General features: G+C 40.9%; 1 protein-coding gene across 1 annotated transcript; it reads left to right on the top strand.

Moving 5' to 3' along the window:
• Positions 1 to 81: 81 nt before the first annotated feature.
• On the top strand, positions 82 to 20,074 carry snrpa (small nuclear ribonucleoprotein polypeptide A). Its single transcript, XM_060924085.1, has 7 exons — positions 82 to 167; positions 684 to 760; positions 5,504 to 5,676; positions 15,518 to 15,682; positions 15,898 to 16,074; positions 16,176 to 16,264; positions 19,491 to 20,074. Exons 2-7 carry the CDS (start codon positions 688 to 690, stop codon positions 19,648 to 19,650), a joined length of 837 nt encoding a protein of 278 aa, XP_060780068.1. The 5' UTR covers positions 82 to 167; positions 684 to 687; the 3' UTR covers positions 19,651 to 20,074.
• The last annotated feature ends 1,914 nt before the right edge of the window (positions 20,075 to 21,988 follow it).

The raw sequence follows: 21,988 nt of genomic DNA, 5'->3' as shown, positions 1-21,988 counted from the left end.
CTGAACCCGGGCACACGATAGAACCAATCAGCGAATCATATAGGGAGAATGAGCCAATCGAATGGCTTGCGTAAAAAAAAAAAGAAAAGGCGGAACTTCCGAGAACTGTTGGAGTGTGTTCCTGTTTTAGCGACTCACAAACGTTGGTGCTGTTTTTGTTAGCTGCTGTAAGTATCGCTGTTTGTTTATTTATTTATTTGTTTTATACTACTTAAACGTGCCTAAATATTACGTAAGACTATATTATGTACAGTATGTATAAATTTAGTTTAAAGTTATTGCTTTGCTAGGGCTACTTGCTATTTAAGCTAAGTCTGTATAATCCGGCTGAATCCAAAATGGCTTCTTTTTCGCTATAAACTAGCACTACGTAGTGTATGAAATGATGTCTTTTATGCCCTACCTAGTGCACTCGGTGTTCAAAAAAGGGACCGTTTGGGATTCGGCCTTAGATAATGGCGGTACACATGGCTGGTGAGCTAGGCTAGTTAGCTAGTAAGCTAGTGAGGACGGGTTACATTTCCTTTGTCCAGAATTTTAGCCACTTTTTAAACATTTTAATGTGTAATACCATGTAATTACATAGCTAGCTATGGTTATTGTTTATGGTTTAGCAAGCTAGTTAGCACTGTCTATTATTTATCAAGTACAACAGAACTCTAATCTGTTGTTTCTTTTCCCAGAGCTATGTCTGGCCAGGAGTTGCGCCTAAACCACACAATTTACATCAACAACCTGAATGAAAAAATAAAAAAAGATGGTAAGGTTAATGTACACATCACTGCTTTTTGCTCAAACTCTTGCTGTAAGCAGAATGTAGTGATTTTCCTTTCATTGAGAGAAAGGATCTTATAGTAGTCTGTTTATATATATATATATATATATATATATATATATATATATATATATATATATATCAGTGGCGGCTGGCTTTTGTAAAAGTGAGGGAGGAAGGAATGCTTGGTTGAAGGTCACGGGCCCCAATGCGACCGCACCTGCTGGACCGGCTATAGTTACACGCACAGGTTGAGTTGATAATAGTTTTTCCTGAATAATTCATTAACATCCTTTCCACGGTGTCAAACAACTGGCAACAGTCAACAAGTAAAAGAACAACAATAACATTATTTCACAACTATTTACATGGGATATAGCCGTGTTTAAGACAAACATTGATGTTAAGGAATGATTCAGGCCAACTGATTGAGGCTCCCTATTTATATATCAAGTCAATTCTCCGTGCTGTCTGATTTGCAAATCTATCTGTGACCTGATCGTACCACGCTGGATCTTTTTGGAGTGTCTTGAGAATCTTTTTTTCAATTGAAATAATGGCCAGATGTTTTAATCTCTCCTGCCCCATTGCGTTGCGTGTGTACGTTTTAATTCTCTTGAGGCACGAAAAACTCCTTTCAACCCCTGCAGAGGTTGCGCCAATTGTTCCAATCAGGGACATGAGCCTGTACAACTGTGGCATCGCCCCATCAAGACCGCTGGACTTCATGAAGCCAAGGGCATCGCAAAGTTTTCTTGATGAATTTATTTCTGCATTGTGATAAAAATGCTGCAGTTCGATTCTCAGCTTTTCTTGATCAAAAAGGTGGCCATATGTCTCCATCAAATTTGACAGTAGCTGCGTAGGAAATGATATTTTGAACGAGTCGAATTTCGCCGCATCCAAAAGCTCCATGAAGCGCAAGCGGTCGAGGTGTTGAAAGCGCTGAGTTATTTGAGTGCGCAAGTTGTCGTGGATGGAATCATAAAGTGCTCTGTAGGACTGACGGGGATTAAGCAGCCTTCTTTTGACCCTGTGAGACAAGTCAGGGTCTTCTGTTAGAGAGGCAGCCCTGGCGTAGATTTTGTCAAAGGCGCTCTGTACTTTTAGCTCATCCAATATTTGCAGGAGATTCTCTATTCGCCGTTTGCAAAAGGCGACATCCATGGATTTGTGCTGCAAGATGTCAAACACCACGTCAGTGTGCGAAAACAACTGCTCAAAAGTGAAGAGTAAAAACGCAAATTCAAACTCTTGCATTTTCGACCTCAAACCATCAGCTAAACGTATTGTCTCATCATCCATCATTGGGCGCTCAGTAATGTTCTCGAAAATCTGAAGTAGTTCGTCATAATTTGAAGCAACCGTGTTCACGACCCTAGAGGAAAAGTTCCAGCGAGTGGGAGCGCTCCGGGGAATGCGGGCGCAACTGAACTCCTCGAGTAAAGAAACCCTCTTGCTGGACTTGGAGAAAAAAGACGTGAAGCCACCCAAGTGAGCAAAGAAGTATTTTGCTTGGGGAATGGTCTTAACACCCTGACTTAAAACTAGGTTTAAGCGATGTGCATAGCAGTGGACAAACGTTGCACAGGGAGCCAATTCTCTCACTTTAGCCTGAAGGCCATTCAAGTCCGAGGCCATGACCGCGGCACCATCGTAAGTCTGAGCGACAAGTTTATCCTTGAAATTGAAACCTGACAACTCAGTCTGCACGAAATCGAACAAGGATTGTGCACTGCGACCACTGGACACATCAAAAAATCCTAGAAAGCGTTCCTGAATTGTACCTTGATTATCGACATAGCGCAAGATGACAGACAGTTGTGAATGACAGCTTATGTCTGTGGTCTCGTCGATTTGCCACGAGAAGAAGGGTGCCGTGTTAAGTTGCTTTTGGATTTCTGAATTAATTGAACCAGCTATAGCGGATATTAGATCATTCTGGATTGTTTTTGACATGCCTGTGAAGACAGTCGAACTTTCCAGATGCTCTGCCAGAACACGATCATAGCGAGCAATAACCTCCGCTAGCTCCCTGTAATTGCCCTTATTGTCCGAATTCCCCCCTTCTTCATGTCCCCTCAGTGACAACTCTTGCATGCCTAGGTAGGCTGTTGCATCTATCAGACGTTTTAATACCTCTCTATTGCGACTCACTTTAGCATTGTGCTGCTGGATTTGCAGCCGCACACCCTCGTCTACCACCCTATCTATTGGCATGGTGCCTAGTAAGGACAGTCGGATAGCAGCACCAACGTGGTCTTGACACTTCTCATGGCGTTTGGTTGCCCTATCTAGATTTTTTAAATCATTGAAACCATGAACACTCCACGCTTGTGATTTGGCATTGTTCATTAGCAAACAGGGCCAGCAATATAATCGATGGGTGGTAACGCTACCAGTGAGCCATGTGTACCTAGCAAACCATGTAGCATTCACTGTACTGCCTTTGCCATTGGGTTTTGTGATTTCGATTTTAGGGGTTGGTCTACCTGCTGCTTTGATGGCTAATTTTTCACTGTAGCTCAGCCCATGGAAGGGTTTTGCAAGCAAAACATTCACCACGTCCTCTGTTTCCATTACTTTATTCGTAGAATATCTATAACATAGTCAATCCACTTCCACCTCGCCGTTCTCACTCTGACTGCCGAAGTGCCCGAGTCACCGGATCTAGAAGTTAAGTTTGATAAGATAACCCCTCCCCCCAGGCAGCTAAGGCCTCTACTTATTGGTTCATTGCGCAACTAGGGCTGCAGCCTATTGGTTGATATTTTGTAGCACTTGTCAGATCTCTTAGCTAGTCCCACCCTCTTAGAGGAGGATTTTCCTCCTCTCTCTCATTGAAGTCTATGTTAACCACGAGCCGCCAGTGCCGGAGACTGTTTGAATCGGAGTGAATGGGAGCCGAAGGGAGGAAGATCCTCCGTGCAGTAATTTCTAATAGCGAGCGATAGGGGGTGCTAATGTAATTTCACCCAGAGAAACGAATATAATGTACATGTCGTATTTGGCAGTAAAATAGTAATATTCAAGGACAGCAATTCATTAAATTGGTCAAGACAATTTCAACTTTTTATTCTTAGAATTTTTAAGGAGGATCTTCCTCCCTCTCCTCACTGGAGAAGCCACCTGTGATATATATATATATATATATATATATATATATATATATATATATATATATATATATATATATATATATATATAATGAGTGGGTACTGAAATGGGGACATGAACTTTATTTTTAAAAATTCACCTAAAACCATTTCTTTTTTTACCATCAGGTCACAAAACATGTAATCTTTAATGAATGATATGTTAAAAGATAACTTTAATTTTCTGAGATGTAATAAAAAACATATGCCAAAGTCAGAATGTAACAGAAGTGTTGTGGACATATATATTCTCAATTTTAACAATGTAGAATTACTTTTTGAAACATAGGAAGGTGATGTTTTAGCAAATATAATTAATAAACATGTGTAGTAGAATAAACATACACATTCTTTCAATAATTTCTCGTAATTAATTTGTAACAGACGCGAGATGGACAATCGTAACAGAAGTAATGTAACAGACATCATTTTGGAACTCATAGGCTTGACTTTGGCATATAAATATGTTTTTATTACATCTCAGAAAATTAAAGTTATCTTTTAACATATCATTCATTAAAGATTACATGTTTTGTGACCTGATGGTAAAAAAAGAAATGGTTTTAGGTGAATAAGTTCATGTCCCCATTTCAGTACCCATAAGCGTGGAATCACTCATATATATTAGTGCTGTCAAGCGATTAAAATATTTAATTGCACATTTTTGTCTCACAAAAAACCATTGTAATTCTCTTATCAGCATAAAGTGAATGGGCTTGCTTTGTACCAATGTTTGTTTGTTTGTTTTTTTAATTGCAGAGCATAACACGTCTTGTCACAGCCACTGACATCCATAACTTCCATATTAGATGAGAAAACCAAGGGATGAAAAATAGTGCATATCACTGTGAAAATAAAAAAATGTTTTATTTTACTCTTCATTAGTTTCTTTTGAAGAGAAGTATTTACCATAAAAGAAGAAAAAACAGATAACAAAAATAAAAACATTCATCATACGTTCAAAAACGTTCATCACAGTGTGGCACTGTATTATCTAATTCTCACTGCTTAACTATACACCTACCCGGTGGAGCTGTGCTGGGAAACTGAAGACTGAAGGAACAGTATTGAAAAGTATTTTTCCAGTCTCGCCTGTGAAAGGTAATCCCATGTGATCTCGTTTGGACGGTAAACCTGTTGGTACAGTTAAACGCAGCACATGAATGAGGCATCTTTATTCTCGGCTACTGTCTAGACGCTATACCAGAGACGGGTGAAGAATCTCCACTTTGCCCCATCCAATATGGCGGCGAGGATGTTTATATGTCTATGCCTTTCTCCATCACTCACACGTACTCTTATTGAAGCAGCGCACGACAAGCCTCAACAGGAACTACGGGTGACTCGCAGGGCCAAATTAGAATTTGCGTTAACGGCACTATTTTTTTTTTTTATCGCGATAAATTGAGATCGCATTAACGCGTTATCGCGTTAACTTTGACAGCACTAATATATAAAATTTTATTTTTTAACTAATACAGTGTGAAAAGTTCTAACTGGTGAAATCACACATTGCAAAATCAGGTTAAGTTGTTCATATTCTAACTTGTGTCTATCTTTCGCTTCTCCTCAGAGCTGAAAAAGTCTCTTTACGCCATTTTCTCACAGTTTGGCCAAATCCTGGATATCCTCGTTTCCCGGACGGTCAAAATGCGAGGGCAGGCCTTTGTAATCTTCAAAGAGGTCAACAGTGCCTCCAACGCTCTGAGATCTATGCAGGGCTTTCCTTTTTATGATAAACCCATGGTATGCCACTCTTTTAATCATTATCTTGCTTTCTCTGTTTGTCTGTTAATGATTTGCACCAGTAGGACTTGGGATGTCCCTGGATTGTCTCTGTTTTATTTTGATAATGGGTCTAATTAAGAATACAGAACTTTCACACGGTACGGGGCGTAATCCACAGAAGTGCCAACATCTAGATGGTGCCTGGTGGAAAAGTCTGTTCACCCAAAAGGAAAAGGCACAAGATGTCCGACATCTTGTATTCTTGTAATGGTTACTTTCACTTTACACAAACTTTAAAGTGAATTTAATGTCCCTAAACCACGCTCCCCCCCCCCCCCCCCCCCCCAAAAAGCAACATTATGTTGATTGATCATGTCTTTTCGAACCATAGCTGATCCAAAAGGCCATAAATTAATGTAAAATCAGCCGATTTTCACGGAATCTGCTGAGACTGAACCGGAAGATCCCAAAAGGGTGCGTGACGTCATACGTGTAACAATTCAGGTATCAATTTCGTTCCTGTGCGCAGCAGTTGTTAGACCAGTCTCGATATGGAATCACGTTTTGGAGAGAATTCTGATCGTGATTCCGATTCGTGTACGTCGGATGAAGGGGCAAACGATTATCAAGGATATTCCAGAGTAAATGGTTATCTTTTCAAGCCCCCAAGACGAGAAACTGCCAGTTCATGACAGTCCCACTCACTGTCGATAATGCACCACCAGCCAGAGAGAATTGGAAACAGAGTGGTTTGTGAATTTTATTATTTATTTTATTATTCTAAGCTGGCTGCTGCAAAATGTAGGGAAGCTATCATTGTACCTCAATAAATGCAGAAATGTAACCTTTAAAACGTACGCTTATTCGTTGTAATTATTGAAAGAAAATATGAAGTGGGCGATAACGGGGGAATCGACGAACTGTCCAAATGTCGTTTATTAAATCAGTGGGTTTCTTTTTTGCTCCAGTAATTCCCTTGTGGTTGTTCTGGTGGTAATGAACACTTTGTGATGAATCAGATTTATTGGTAGTAGGTGACACAATGTGCCCGTTTCGTTTGCACAAACTGCACCCACTGTCGCTGTAGATTAGTGTTATTTCTCAGAAATTTGTGAACTGAGTGTCCTGTTGTATATAGATTTGAACATCCAAACACAACTCGGTGCTTTCCCATCGTTATTTTTGTAAGATTCCAACAACAGTATCCAATTTCAGCGAGTAAACAAGCACGGAGTCATATGAACCGAAATGACCCAAATAGCCGGGGTTCCACGCGTGATGTCGTGCGAGATTAGCCCTGGGACAAGGTTGCCTTTTTCTTGGATCCAGAAGCCGCGATTTATCGATTAGTTTTGTGCTTGATGATAAAATAAAAAAAAATATTTCCCCCCCGTTTTATTAATTCATTTTGGTCATTACTCATATATTCATTTTAAAGTATTACATACACCAGTGGTTCCCAACCACTGTGCCGCGGCACATTAGTGTGCCGTGAGAGATCATCAGGTGTACCGTGGGAAATTATCCGATTTCACTTAATTGTTCCAAAAAATTTATTATTTACTGCAAAAAAATTGTCTTTGTTCGTCTATGCCAGCGACGTATAGTGACAGGCAGAACAATTAAATACTCTTTTACTAAATGCGAGGATGTGATTCTTCCGGAATTCCGGATTTTCATGCATAAAAATGCGACCCTCGTGAATCATGCAAATTCGTTTTTTTTGGGGGGGGGGTAGGACCACATTATCCATAGGCAACTCCAATGAGCCACGTGCGCATAATAACCTACCCTAGGTTAAGTGGTACCAATAATAAAAACTAGAGACAATTCCCCCGGGGGAAATTGTGAGAGTGATGCAGTGCGCGGAGCAGTCACAGCTGCAGGAGCTGAGCTGTACTGTGTGAATGAGGCTTCAGGCATGTCTCTGTCTGAGAGGGAGCGGCCCCTCCCCCACCCACGGGCTGCGCTTAGAGACAGAAAGGCATACAGAAAGGGCAGTATTTGCTCAGAGTGCACCCTCCAAACAACGGGGATTAACACAAAAACGGAAGGAGATATTCACAAAATTCTTTCACATTGAGTGCCACAAGGCTCTCCTGAACGCATTGATGTAATTTTTTTTGTCTGTAGTGTAAAAAATGAGGATGCTAGAGCGAGTTAAAAATGAGTGATTTTTCTGATTTTGCAGTACAAGCGCTGCCATGTTTATAATGGGAGTCTCTGGGGCAGCGTGCCTGTCCTCTCCTTACTTTCAAAAACTGTAAATCCTATCGTTCAGGTAGAAACATTGTGTGAATCAGGACAAGAGTGGCTACTACTTTTGAGAAAATTGTGTGTGGAGTGAAAATTGTGGCTGAAAACACAGTTTAAATGAGAAAGTTTGAGCTATTTTTTTTTCAAGCTCTCTACCCTCTAACTTAACGAGCTCCACTGGTGTGTAACGCAATAGACACCCATTATAAAGCCTGATTTTCTCCAGGTACCCACATGGTGTTTGAGCCGGGACTGATCCAAAAGTATAGAACCTAGCAAAAAAGTTGAATGGCAGATCCACACAGGAGAAATTTCTCTAAGTTTTAAAGTTTGAATCATGTCTCTAGGTGAAAGCCTGCCAGAGCAGCGGAGGTTTGAAAAAGTGCTATGTTTTCCAATTAATTCCATAGAAATGAATGGGAAATTTTGGATAATATTTTCGCGACTGCGTCGCGAAAAAATCATACAATAACGAACAAAGTAATAGCATAGCGAGTCCGATCGAGCCGGACATTTTGATATATTGCTTGTCTGTGTGCGACGTACGGTTATTGAGTTATTCAAAATCGAAATTTGTACGGAAGGTGAATAAGTTTAAGAAGAAACACGCAGAAGAACAATAGTGATGCTGTGCTTTGCAAGCACTGCATCACTAAAAAGCCCATTATGCATAACGCGAGAGTAACCTTTATGTGACCCGAGTCAAGTAATGTAAGACGCACGCGCGTTAGTAGTCAGTTTGTTGTTGGAATGGATGCAGCTGTCACCCTACTCTCGTGTGTGACGTAGCATACCAGTGTCTTCGATGTCTTCAGTTGTCAATAGGATCAACATTTGGATGATTCAGGTAGGCCTGGGTTAAATGCAGAGGATGAATTTCACTGCTTGAAGTGTGCATGTGACAAAGGTTTCTTCTTCTAACACTACGTTCACACTGCAAGGCTTAATGCTCAATTCCGATTTTTTTGTGAAATCCGATTTTTTTGTGAGGTCGTTCATTAACAAATATATGCAACTTGTATGTGATCCTCAGTATGAACGAAAAGCGACCTAAAAGTGTTCCGCATGCGCATTGCAGGATACGACGACGTCACATGCAGTGAGCATGGCCAGTGTTTACGGAAGTAACCTAAAGTTTCCTGTGTATGACAGTAGCCAGCATGGAGTACCTGGCAATGATGCAGTTGTTGTTGCGATGGAGCCAGAACATGCACAATAGCCTGATGTTAAGGAGGAGGTTGAGAAGGAAGAGGGCAAGGGTTTTGGCTCAGGCGTTCTGCGGGGTAGTGACTGCAACCTCCGTTCAAAGGAACATCAAAGCCATGTTGTAACTTTTTTTGAGAGACCCGCCACCTACTTCAGCGCAGAATAGTGACGTTTGTGGCTTGTTGATGTCGTGTAAGTCGGATGAATGCGACCTGGCGGTTCAGACTGAAGTCGCATATGAAAAGATCGGATAGGAATCGGAATTAGGACCACATATCCAAACGGCCTGGGTCGGATTTGAAAAAATCAGATCTGTGTCGTTCATATTGTCAATAAAAGATCGGATACAGGTCACATATGGGCGAAAAAATCGGATTTGAGTCACTTCAGCCTGCAGTGTGAACGTAGTGTAAAAGCGTCCCTCACTACGTATCCGCCGTTATGTCTTGGCTGTTTTCTTAGTCTCAGTTTCATTTACTGCTTTGCAAGTTATTTTATATACCCCCGCTGTTGTAGTATGGTACGCATACTATTTATAGACCCCTGTGCATGACGACGTGCATCATGTGATAATTACAGCTGGGGTTATAGACAGACACCATCTTTCATGCAAGCAAGGCTTAATCTAAACCCCGCTGTCAAGAAAAATGTTAACAAACAGAAACAAATGCTTCAAGAACAACGAGGAAATGAGTGGTTAAAGAATACAACAAGAGGAGCTCAGCCTGAAAACTTCAGAGAAATTTACAATTGGATTTAAAATGTATTTTACAAAAACAAAGTCGGAAGTAAGTATGAAAGAGTAGAGCTGTGCAATATATCGTATTTTTATCGCGATATCGATATTGGTGTCAAACGATATCAAAATTCATAATATCGATATGAAACGATTTTTTGTCATTTGTCGAAAGGGACGTGCACAATATTTCTACAATGGCAATAAAACAACAATAACATTGACGTGACAGTAAGGTAAAACGAACCCTTCTGTCCCCTAAGGCACACCGTAGCCTTGCATACGTCATCCATTCTACTCCCGCGATATCTCCGCAACAGTAAAAAATCAATTCTTCTGTTTTCATACGTGTCGGGTGATTTGATATATTGATTTGTTAATATGTTGTTTGATTTGCTTGCTAATAGTTATAATAATACAATTAACATATTTACGTCATATTTTTGGATGTGGGACTGGGTAATGTAAAAATGGCATCTACGGAAGAAAACAAGCACAACAATATTAGCACATATCCAGCTTGCTAGCTGTGTTAGATGTGTTAAACCGTGTGGATTTAAGTGGAATAATTGCGAGTCGTCCTGTGGTCAAGGCAGCGTTTTAAGGTAAGGCAATTTGGTTATTAATGTTGCCCGCCGCGGCATGTTTACTTGGGTTCATTTGATTTTGACTTGTGCATCTGCAGCTCGCATCATGCTTTGAAGTAGGTTCTGCTAAGGACGGGTTTATTGCGCGATGTAGACGGACTCGGATGTAATTACATTGTTTTTAAAATTCCGTGCGCTTAAAACGGTGTCCCCCTGCTAATCATGTAGCCCTAATCATGTGTTGCTTTTACTTTTCGAGTGAAATATCTCTGCAAATGGTATTTCAATGCTGACATGCCAAAAAGATAGCGGAGTCCACATTTGGAAGATGAAGGAAGAGAAGCCTGATGCTTGAAAATAGATCGCTTAATCCACAACGCATATCTGTATTTGAGACATAACCTGCAACTAGTGGGGATGTTTTGGAATGACTGTGCATAGGGTGTTTTTGGCCACAGAACACTAACCCACAGTAGTAGGAGGACTACTGGGTTCGTGGATTTTGTCTGTTGACTGAGCGAAGCATGGTGTTTGCCTTGTGCCATTTCACGTAGCATCTAGCCGCAGTGCCACCTACACTTTCAGGGAATGTTTACATGCCGCTGAGCTATTTTCATGTATGTTAATTCTTAAGGACTTGTCTCTATATTGTGCGTGTTCACACACGGACTGGCCATCGGGAGTAGCGGGAGTTTTCCCGGTGGTTCAGTGTGGGCCGGCGGAGAAAAAAACAAAACAGTTGCGCGCTGGCCTTTAATATGATAAGCAATGTTAACAGTTTCTTTAAGAAACTGTTAACATTGTTTATTACAGTTGCGCGCTGGCCTTTAATATGATAAGCAATGTTAACAGTTTCTTAAAGAAACTGTTAACATTGCTTATCATATTAAAGGCCAGCGCGCAACTTTTTTTTTTTTTTCTCCGCCGGCCCACAAACTCCCGCTACTCCCAATGGCCAGTCCGTGTGTGTGCGTGTTTTAATGTTGGTGTCTTAACAACACACAAGCTTACGTTGTAGTGTGTGTGTGTGTGTGAGAGAGAGAGAGATTTTATCCTTGGCTGGCTACGAGCCAGTGTGGACGTTACGCAGTAATCACTGGTAATACCAGCGCTGGCTCCATCCTCTGTGATCGGAAATGTTGAGTGAGGAGAACGTGAGCCTTGTGCAGGCGATAGGACCTATGCAAAGTACGCGCTTGCACAGTAAATAGTTTAAGTAAAAGGCGTTTCAGGGTACAACGGGAAGGGTTGACAGGTAGCCTATGAGGCCTGTACTATAAAAATGTGGCCCGGTGCCTCAGGTGTTGATGATCAGGGCTTTAAAAAAAGGTGTATAAATATCGTTTTAAAAATCGCGATATCGATATTTACTGAAAAAATCGTGATATTGATTTTTTCCAATATCGAGCAGCCCTATGAAAGAGTTTGCTTAAGAATCTCGTTTTATTTTTTTTTTTCTGCTCACATTCGAGTTAGCTCCTTCATGAAAGTGCTTGATTTTTCTTACAGGTGAAGCAGCTTCCTTTTTCGACACACAAAACCCAGATTGGTTTCAAACAACTCGGGCATTTAAAAAAAAAAACCTCAACAAAAGAGCGACATGCGCAATATATCCTGAAAGAACAGAACAGATTAAGAGCAGAGAGAGCTGGAGCTTTGTTTCTGTTATCAGAGGAACACAGTCCTGTGCAAAATATTTATATATCATTTTTTGTTTGTTTTTTCTGTTATATCATCCACCTCTAGTTTTTTTTTTTAATAAAAGGGCAAGGCAAGTGGGTTTAAAAGTTAATGTCAAGCCCTGTCTGGATGTCAATAATTGTGGAATGGTGTTGATAACTGTGGACAAAGGTGTCAAATACTTGTGGAATGGTGTCACGTGATCTGATATGCTAAGTAATCGGGAATCAACTCCCCCCCCCACTGTAAGTTCGAGTCACTATTCATGCACAATTTATGTATAGAGATCTTGCAGTCACGTGACCGGAAAGTACACAACCGCCATCTTGTCGGTCAAAAACACCGCTGAATACTGCTGCACTCGTGTACAGAATGGATCAATTTCAACCGACGGACTACACGGCTCATTTTTCTAATGAACAGATAACTAGATATATATCTAAAATAAACGACCTACAGATTAGTGACCCTTATGGCTTACCGGACGGAGTTTTCACGACCGGATTTTGAACTGCCAGAGGTGGAATACCCAGACGTGTATAATTACCTCATTAACTTTCCCTCGCTGTTCAGTGGTGAAGCACTGCATGCTTATAAATCTCTGGACAGTTATTTTTACAGAAATTCAGGATTTGTCAGCGACTCAGATGTGGCATCTTGTAAACAAGAATCCTCATTGGATGGGTAAGTCACTTAAGTATTGAGTATAGCACTGACCAGCCGATTATAGAATAGAATAAGGTAATTCCAGCTGTAATTCCAAATCGTCCGTCTTGTTTACATGGATGTGGCGTTGGAGAGGTAGAGGCTTAGCAGTGGAGATTTGAGTGGCTGTTTTCTGAGCTTAGTCAACAGGCCGGCTCTGCAGCCTCGCTTTTGCTTCCGCTCCCGGCGCCGCCTCCTTCGCTTTGCTTCCGATAACAATCCACGGAGACCCCGCTGGTCTCGCTATCTCGTCCGGAATGTTGTGCATGCGATGGAAATCACTACAAACCGTCATTTTCTGCTGGAAACCAGTGTCCAGTAAGTCCATACGGTTGTAGTGGATATTGAAGTCCGGTACAGACGAACAGCACGCAGAAATACACACAAAAGACATAAAAACCGTGCACAGGTAGGGAGAGCTTGTAGCCGCAGCCGTTGTAGTAGAATTGTATATAGTAGGGTTTTCCAGAAGAAAAGGTAGAAGTAAAAGCAGAAGTAGAAGGCGGAATATGGCGTTTGACCTACAAGATGGCGTCTGTCACAATCTGGATCGGCTTTGACGTCACATGCAAGTGCTCCATTGAAAGTCTTTTCTACTTTTGCAATGGCCAAAAGATCATTAGTGTCGATAATTGTAGCCGCTGCTTGAGTTAAACACAAACTAATCTATTAAGCAATTAATTTACATCATAGGCTTTGTACCACATCATTCTCTATATATACACACTCACTAGACACAGCAACCATCTTTGATCCTTCCTTCCAAGTTTTATTTTTCTTTGTAACATCACTATACATGGTTAATGACATGAAACCACACTTTACCAGGTCACAGTGCCTGCATTTGATGCTAACTAGTGGCTATTATAGAGCAATACCTGGAGTTTGATTGCATGTGTCCCTGTTTCCTCTCCAAAAATAATCTGCTTTGATCCTAAGTCATGCGACACTTTTACATACAAGCTTGCATTTAATGCATCTATGAGGTTATATGTGTATCTACAACAATACACTGGTATTAATAAATTGATTTGATTGTCAAGTCAATTTATTGTATAGCGCTTTAACAACAGACATATTCACAAAGCAGCTTTACAGAAAAATAGACGTTAAAACATATGAACTAATATCTATACCTAATAAAATTATCTATACCTTTTGTGAATGTGGATTTTTAAATCAAAAGGAATAAAAACAGATATTAATGGAAATATCGTGTTGAATATCGCGATGTTTCACGGAACCGATCATCGACACACAGTTAATACCAAGAGACGCTGAAACAATATAGTGCAGAAATGATGAAAAATAAACCAATTGAATGTTCCAGTTGTGTGTTGCATTCAGAACCATGTCACTTTAACGCGTATGATGTTTAACTTAAGTAAAGTGTTTAGTGGTAATTAAACTGAGCTTTACACTGTTATTATATTGTTTAGTGTTTTTTCACTTGTATGTCCAAGTTACACTTCCTGACTTTGTACTTTGTTACACTTCTTGACTTAATACTACACTTACTGACATTGTGCATATTTTGAAAAAAATGATGACACTGTGAGTGTGTGCTCATCACCTGTTCTAATATCTGCACCTATTGTTTGATGTTTGAGGTTGTTTGCCCTCAAAATAATTGTTTTCCAATGATGAAAATTGGCACTAAATGTTTGCGTATTGCACTTTTCATTAAAAGTGTCAAATGAGGTTACTGTGTGTAGTGGCTGCACTGTTGCCGCACCGCGTCGTTGCCGCGCCATACCACACCACACCACACTGCTGCCGTGTCGCATTATGGGTCTATATATTTTCCTGCTTTTTTGTCCTTGGCCAATCACATCCCTGTAAATGGCAGCAGGTAGCTAATTAACCGGTGTATCTACCTGTTGCCATTCAAACAATATGTAATGTAATAGTAATGCTTTGGGCGTGACAGTGGTGATGGCGATGGATAAATATTTGAAAAGAAAAAGTACACAATCCAAACTGGGTCCTGGAGAAAATTCTGACCCAGATGAAGGCCCTAGTATGAGTAGAGGTCAGAAGAAAGCGAAAAAGGTGATTTTCCACAACCTATCTATGCGAGCTGGGCTTTTCAAGCATGACTACTATAAAAACTAAAAAAGGAGAGACTCAGAGGTGTTGAGGAAGATCTTCGTGTGTGTCTTTCTTCAATTCCTGCGAGTATATCAGCTTTGTGTTCAACTAAACAGGCCCAGGTTTCACACTGAGTAAGTAAATTGAGATGAGATGATCATTATATTTCATTATATATATACTTTTTGTGACATATTTTTGTTTGGTGGTGTGCCGTAGGATTTTTCAAATGTAAAATATGTGCCGTGGCTCAAGAAAGGTTGGGAAACACTGACATACACTTTAAGTGAGACCAGTGAATTCATGAGCCTTAGTTTTGTAAGCCAATAGAAACAAGGTGAGACTGTGGTCTCTCTGTACTGTTTCTAAAAAAAAAAATTGCTGCTGCCACAGGGGACTTGCCTCCTGTGTTTACTTACTGTTACTTGGCACGCGTTCTGGGGAAAAATTAGCCGACTGGTGAGCCAGGTATCATGATCCAGCAAGCATTCATGTCTCTTAACCGTCTGTATGCAAACAATTTCCCAAAAGTTGCTCTGGTGTGACATTAGATTTCCAAGGTCTGCTGTGTAACACTCTGGTTGTTCTGTCCATGTAGCGTATTCAGTATGCCAAGCAAGACTCAGACATTATCGCCAAGATGAAGGGTACGTATGTGGAGCGGGATCGCAAGAAGGAGAAGAAGAAGCCTAAAGCTGCGGAGTCAGGAGGGTCAAAGAAGGGTGCTGCTGCTGGCATGGCTGGAGTTCCTGCTGCTATGCCTGTGAGTTGAACAGCAATGGAGTCTTTAGGGTTTATTCATATAATCCAGTGGACACTTGTATTTCTTGTCAAGTTTGCTATTCTGAAAAGTGCCTTGGTGCAGGCAGGGCTTGTACTCAGTAAACAGATCGCAGTTGCAAATTGTCTTTGCTTTAGGTTAAAACTGTTGGTTATCGTATTTCTATTTTCATATCTTTTTTTTTTTTTTTCCTAAAGGGAATGCCTCCTATGAGTCAAGCTCCTCGTATGATGCCAATGCCAGGTCAGCCTCCTTACATGCCACCTCCTGGTATGATGCCACCCCCAGGTATGGGCCCTGGACAGATGCCACCAGGTGCCATGCCTCCAGGTCAGATGATGCCTGGGCAAATGCCAGGACAGATGCCTCAGCAGGTATGACTCCTCCTAAGAAATTGGAATGATATATAATGTCTAAAAATCCACCATGTTTGAACTAGATGTGTATTTCTTTTTTTTTTTTTTTTAATCCGTAGGTCTCCGAGAACCCGCCTAATCACATCCTGTTCCTCACCAACCTGCCAGAGGAGACCAATGAGCTCATGCTCTCCATGCTATTTAATCAGTAAGTCCTTTGCTCTACTTGATGTATTTTCATCTCCTTGTTGCTGTGAGGCTTCATAGGTATGAATGTTGGTTATACAACAGGGCTGTTCTTATCAAATCTGATCGGTCAGAAGGTGTTGCTGAGTTTTCTATAATGGTGCCTGCTGTAATTCGTCTCCTAGGTTTAGATTAATGCATACACTACCGTTCAAAAGTTTGGGGTCACCCAGACAATTTTGTGTTTTCCATGAAAAGTCACACTTTTATTTCCCACCATAAGTTGTAAAATGAATAGAAAATATAGTCAAGACACTTTTTTTTTTTTTTTTTTCTGGCCATTTTGAGCATTTAATCGACCCCATAAATGTGATGCTCCAGAAACTCAATCTGCTCAAAGGAAGGTCAGTTTTATAGCTTCTCTAAAGAGCTCAACTGTTTTCAGCTGTGCTAACATGATTGTACAAGGGTTTTCTAATCATCCATTAGCCTTCTGAGGCAATGAGCAACACATTGTACCATTAGAACACTGGAGTGAGAGTTGCTGGAAATGGGCCTCTATACACCTATGGAGATATTGCACCAAAAACCAGACATTTGCAGCTAGAATAGTCATTTACCACATTAGCAATGTATAGAGTGGATTTCTGATTAGTTTAAAGTGATCTTCATTGAAAAGAACAGTGCTTTTCTTTCAAAAATAAGGAAACTTCAAAGTGACCCCAAACTTTTGAACGGTAGTGTATTTTCTAATGTTAGTTTCTACACCAACAAGTCCTTCACAAGTGTCTATGGTTTAGATATAGATTCATCACTGATGTAATGATGTAACACTGTGCCGTTGTTAAAGTTTGGCAACAACAGGATGTAAACTACTTTTCTACATCAGTCTTCGGGTGAAATGCAGTACATAAACTTCACCCCCTTTTGGCAAAAAATGGCATTTCCGAGTTGTCTGTATATTATAAGATCTCTTATTGAAAGACTCGTCTGCCAGTTAGTTCATATTGGCTCGACTTTATCTGGTACTTCTACCTCCATGTAGCTACCATTGACAGATGATGTCACCGTGGAGGCAATCTTCATGATGTCTTTGTTCTGTCGACTTGTAGCAACGTCTGTAAAATTAACCATCTGTGATGCATCATCTGTATCCAATCCGTAATATACTGAGACGTCCATGACCAACCTGTAAATTACTAGCATCCGTAATGCGTCTGTATTAAAATCCGTAGCCACGCCATATTTTGTATCCTTTTAATCCCCCACTGGCCGAAAGGCCCGAAGTGGGATTAGGTCGTAGCGATGTCCGTCCCGGGAAGGGTGCTCACCTTCTGAAATCAACTCCTCTCACAGTTTTTGGAGGAATTTCACAAAACTTGACAGGATTCTTTGTTATATGTCGGTAATGCGCATATTGTAATTTTGTTCAATTCGGTCGTGTTTTACCAAGAGTTACAGCCCTTGATTAACAAAATTTATAATTTGACAGTTTCATGAGTTTTCTTTCTGAATCAGAATTTGTCATTGTACCAAATACAACAAAATTAAAAACTAACCTTAAAGAGCAAGACCACCAAAAAAAAACCCCACATAAAATAGAACAGTGCCCAAAACATACAGCATGCACAACATGCATTTAAAAAAAAAAAAAGGTGCTTTTTGCATTTATTATTGCACTATTGAGGTGGATAACTAATAATAGATAATAAATAGTATGGATCAGTCAACAAGGAGTGGGGTTACTGCATGTTTGCATTCAGCAGGGTTATGGCTCTAGGGATAAAACTGTTCTTGAGTGTGTTAGTCATGGACTTGATGCACCTGTAGCGCCTCCCAGAGGGCAGCAGGTCAAACAAATGATGGCTCAGGTTAACAATATTCCTCGCTCTGGTGAGGCAGCGAGAGTTGTTGATGTCTTCCAAGGTGGGGAGAGGGTAGCGGCCAATTTTCTGCGCTGTCTTAACCACTCTCTGCAGCCTCTTCCTGTCTGCTTCTGCAGTCAACTCCTCTCACAATTTGTGGAGGAATTTCATGAAACTTGGCAGGATTCTTTGTTATATGTCGGTAATACACATATTGCAATTTTGCTCAATTTAGTCACATTTTACCAGAGTTATGGCCAAGTTACCAGCAGGGGGGATATTGTGCTCTCCGAGTAGCCTGGCAAGCCAGACTAAATGTGAATATTTAGTCTGGCCTCGATCCGTAGACATTTCCAAAGGGTGTGGGAGGAACAAACCGCTGTCTTTCAAACTGTCTCTGTGCGTATAGGCCAACGCTCTGACCAATCAGCGCAACTGTGACGTCAGAGCAACAGAAAGCAGTGGGGGAGGCCTTGAAATAAATAATTTTTCAAAATGTGTATTAATTAATAAACAGGTTCTAGATATTAAGAAGTTTGGAGATAATGACCACAAGTTTGGAGTCTGTACCACATACACATTTTTTTTTTCTAAGTGTTTGCTTAAACTGTTTTTGAGAGTTTTTATTTAGTGGTGTTTGGTGAAATAATTTCCCTTAAATTTAAAATAACGGGAAAATAAGAAACAATTAAAAAGTAATGTTTCAAAGCTGTTTATTAATTCTTCGTACTGCACAAACTAGCCCCATCCTTTTGGCTACGAGCGGAGCCAGCTGGTAGATCAGACTTTTGCCATAGCCGGTCGGCAAAACGGCGAAAATGTCCTTCTTGAAAAGGAATGAGCGGAGAGCCTCTTCCTGCTCATGTTTCAACGAAAACTCCAAGCCTAATTCTTCTAAAACTGATTCCAAAGCGGAGTCAAACGCGCGCTGTTCACTAGCCTGTAGCCATCTTTCCTGTTGCGCTTTCTCCAGCGTCGTGCAGCTTTGTCGTCACTCCTGCAAAAGCCCGCCCAAAGAATCCAAACAAAAACCTTGCGTTGTGATTGGCGGGCACGATTTGATGCCCGGGGTGTTTTTGTTTATATGGTGCGAGGCTAGACCCATTCGCTAGGCAAAAAATATTTTTGGCCGCTAGGCAGTTGGGTCTAGTTTACTAGGCTACTCTCCGAGCACTCTTGATTATATTTCAGTAATCTGTAGTCCGTGACATGTCCGTATTTTTTTTTTCAACCACTGTTGGCACTCAGCTTTGTGATTCTTTTTGCCCTTCATAAGGTGCACCTGAACCAGGCAGCTTTATGAATAGGGCATCTTGGTCAGTTTACTCACACACCACCTCTTCCCTCTCTCTCTCTCTCTCTCTCTCTCTCTCTCCTCATCAGGTTCCCAGGGTTCAAAGAGGTGCGTCTTGTTCCGGGTCGTCACGACATTGCCTTCGTGGAGTTTGATAATGAAGTGCAGGCTGGTGCAGCCAGGGAAGCATTACAGGGTTTCAAGATCACGCAGACTAACGCAATGAAGATCTCGTTCGCAAAGAAATAACCAACCAGCCAACCTCCTACATGACGTGCGGTTCCACAGGAAAGTGTATACAGGAGTGTTCTGCACTGTACATCCCTTTTAATCAGTTATCTGTGAGAGGAAGGCCAGTCACCATCTACTGTGTACCTGGACCTGTGGTCAGGAGGTAAATCTGGTAACGTATGATGGCCATGTGTTGGTTATCTGTGAGTGCATATCCTGATAAGTTTTTAACATGCTTTCAAATCAATGGCATGGTCAGGGGTATTTTTTTTTTTTTTTTTTTTGTTCTTTAATCCCTCCTGAAGAGGATCAACCTGGAGATTGTAAGTAGGGTGTTTTTGTTTAAATCCTTGACTTTAGTTTTGAAAAGCATTGCACCCAGGGTCTGGTCACCCAGACATTGTACCTGGAGCTTTCCTGCTTAAATAAATCATTTTTTAAACATTGTGTATGGGGGATTTATTTATTTATTTTTTTAATTTGCATTCCAAATAAATCACAAAATGGTAAAAATGAAAGCAGTGACCCAGTGCACTCTAACTTTTTGTCCCTTAATGTTTATCTTTACAAAAGACATGACTTCCTGTATGGATTAATCAGAGTCGTAGTCAGGGGAACAGCGTTCTCTGGAAAATAAAAGTCTCTGGAAACACTGAGCTCCTTAATAAAGGACCGTACTCTTTGGAGCATTTTATTGTTGACTTTTTAATGCTAAGGATTTGGCAGATGTGAGTCATTCTCGCATAATATTCAGTGGGGAAAAAAGCTGTCATGTACAGTCTGAGCCAGAGTCTTTGTATCAGGATACACTTGGTACAAAAGGGTGAAAGGTTATGAAAAATTAATTGAAAATCTAATGTTTATTTGAAGTAAATTTTAAGGACTATATTTGAACAAGGGGCGGCACAGTGGTGTAGTGGTTAGCGCTGTCTCCTCACAGCAAGAAGGTCCGGGTTCGAGCCCCGTGGCCGGCGAGGGCCTTTCTGTGCGGAGTTTGCATGTTCTCCCCGTGTCCGCGTGGGTTTCCTCCGGGTGCTCCGGTTTCCCCCACAGTCCAAAGACATGCAGGTTAGGTTAACTGGTGACTCTAAATTGACCGTAGGTGTGAATGTGAGTGTGAATGGTTGTCTGTGTGTCAGCCCTGTGATGACCTGGCGACTTGTCCAGGGTGTACCCCGCCTTTCGCCCGTAGTCAGCTGGGATAGGCTCCAGCTTGCCTGCGACCCTGTAGAACAGGATAAAGCGGCTAGAGATAATGAGATGAGATATTTGAACAAAATGTACTTGAAGCATTCCTAGTTTTAGATTGAGGAGCTGTATTTTACTGAAGGTTCACCCAAGTGTTTATGAACTCTTCGTCACCTGTGACTACCCTGACTTCCTGTTTCGCTGGGGTATAAATCTGAGGTAAACGCATCCAAATTTCTATATTGCTTCAACAACAGTAGAGATTACAGAATAAACAAATGAAATGAAACAAGTGTGTGTGTGTGTGTGTGTGTTCACCTTCATAACTGAGGCAGTGGCTATAAAATTAGCATCTATATTGCACTAATGGTAATCATTAGGAAGTTTAAAACAATGGGCGTGGTTATATGAACCTCTGTTGAGGGGGTGCACAAGTGTGTTGTGCAAGCACGTGCAGTAAAGCGGTTGGAGAGGTAAATATTTCTCTGAAAATTGGAAATTGACATTTCCTGTTTTGGGGGTTACTGAATTTGTAATTATACTACAATTGATTTGTAAGGCCTGCCAGATACAGTGGGGAAAATAATGATTTGATTCCCTGCTGATTTCGTAAGTTTGCCCGGTTACAAAGAAAGGAGCGGGCTATAATTTTTATGGTACTTTTACTTTAGCAGATAGAGACAGAATATCAAAAAAAAAAAGTCCAGAAAAAACACATTATATAAAGGTTATAAATTAATTTGTATCTGATCGAACAAAATAAGTGTTTGATCCCCTACAAACCAGCAGGAATTCTGGCTCCCACAGACCGGTTACTGTATGCACTCATGAGGCACATATGTAGATTAGTCTGTCACTTTCAGAAAGTACTCCTAATTTCTACTCGTTATGGTTATAAAAGACACCTGTCAACAGAATCAACCTCTTCCAACCTCTCCACTACCATGGGCAAGACCAAAGGACATCAGGGACAAGATTGTAGACCTGCACAAGGCTAGAATGGGCTACAAGACCATCAGCAAGAACCTTGGTGAGAAGGAGCCAACTGTTGGTGCAATTATTAGTAAATGGAAGAAATACAAAAGAACAGTCAATTGCCCATCGGCCTGGAGCTCCATGCAAGATCTCGCCTCGTGGTGTAAGGATGATCATGAGAAGGGTGAGGGAT

The sequence above is a fragment of the Neoarius graeffei genome, chromosome 6 (genome assembly GCF_027579695.1).
Source record: "Neoarius graeffei isolate fNeoGra1 chromosome 6, fNeoGra1.pri, whole genome shotgun sequence".
NCBI classification, from domain to species: Eukaryota; Metazoa; Chordata; class Actinopteri; order Siluriformes; family Ariidae; genus Neoarius; species Neoarius graeffei.
This window is presented reverse-complemented; position numbering and strand designations above follow the sequence as displayed.

Bases quoted from the DNA above. Each gene is read 5' to 3' on its own strand.
- snrpa (XM_060924085.1), top strand. From the start codon at position 688: ATGTCTGGCCAGGAGTTGCGCCTAAACCACACAATTTACATCAACAAC. The intron at 5,677-15,517 runs GTATGCCACTCT...CTGTCCATGTAG, and splicing joins CTTTTTATGATAAACCCATG to CGTATTCAGTATGCCAAGCA. The intron at 15,683-15,897 runs GTGAGTTGAACA...TTTTTCCTAAAG, and splicing joins GAGTTCCTGCTGCTATGCCT to GGAATGCCTCCTATGAGTCA.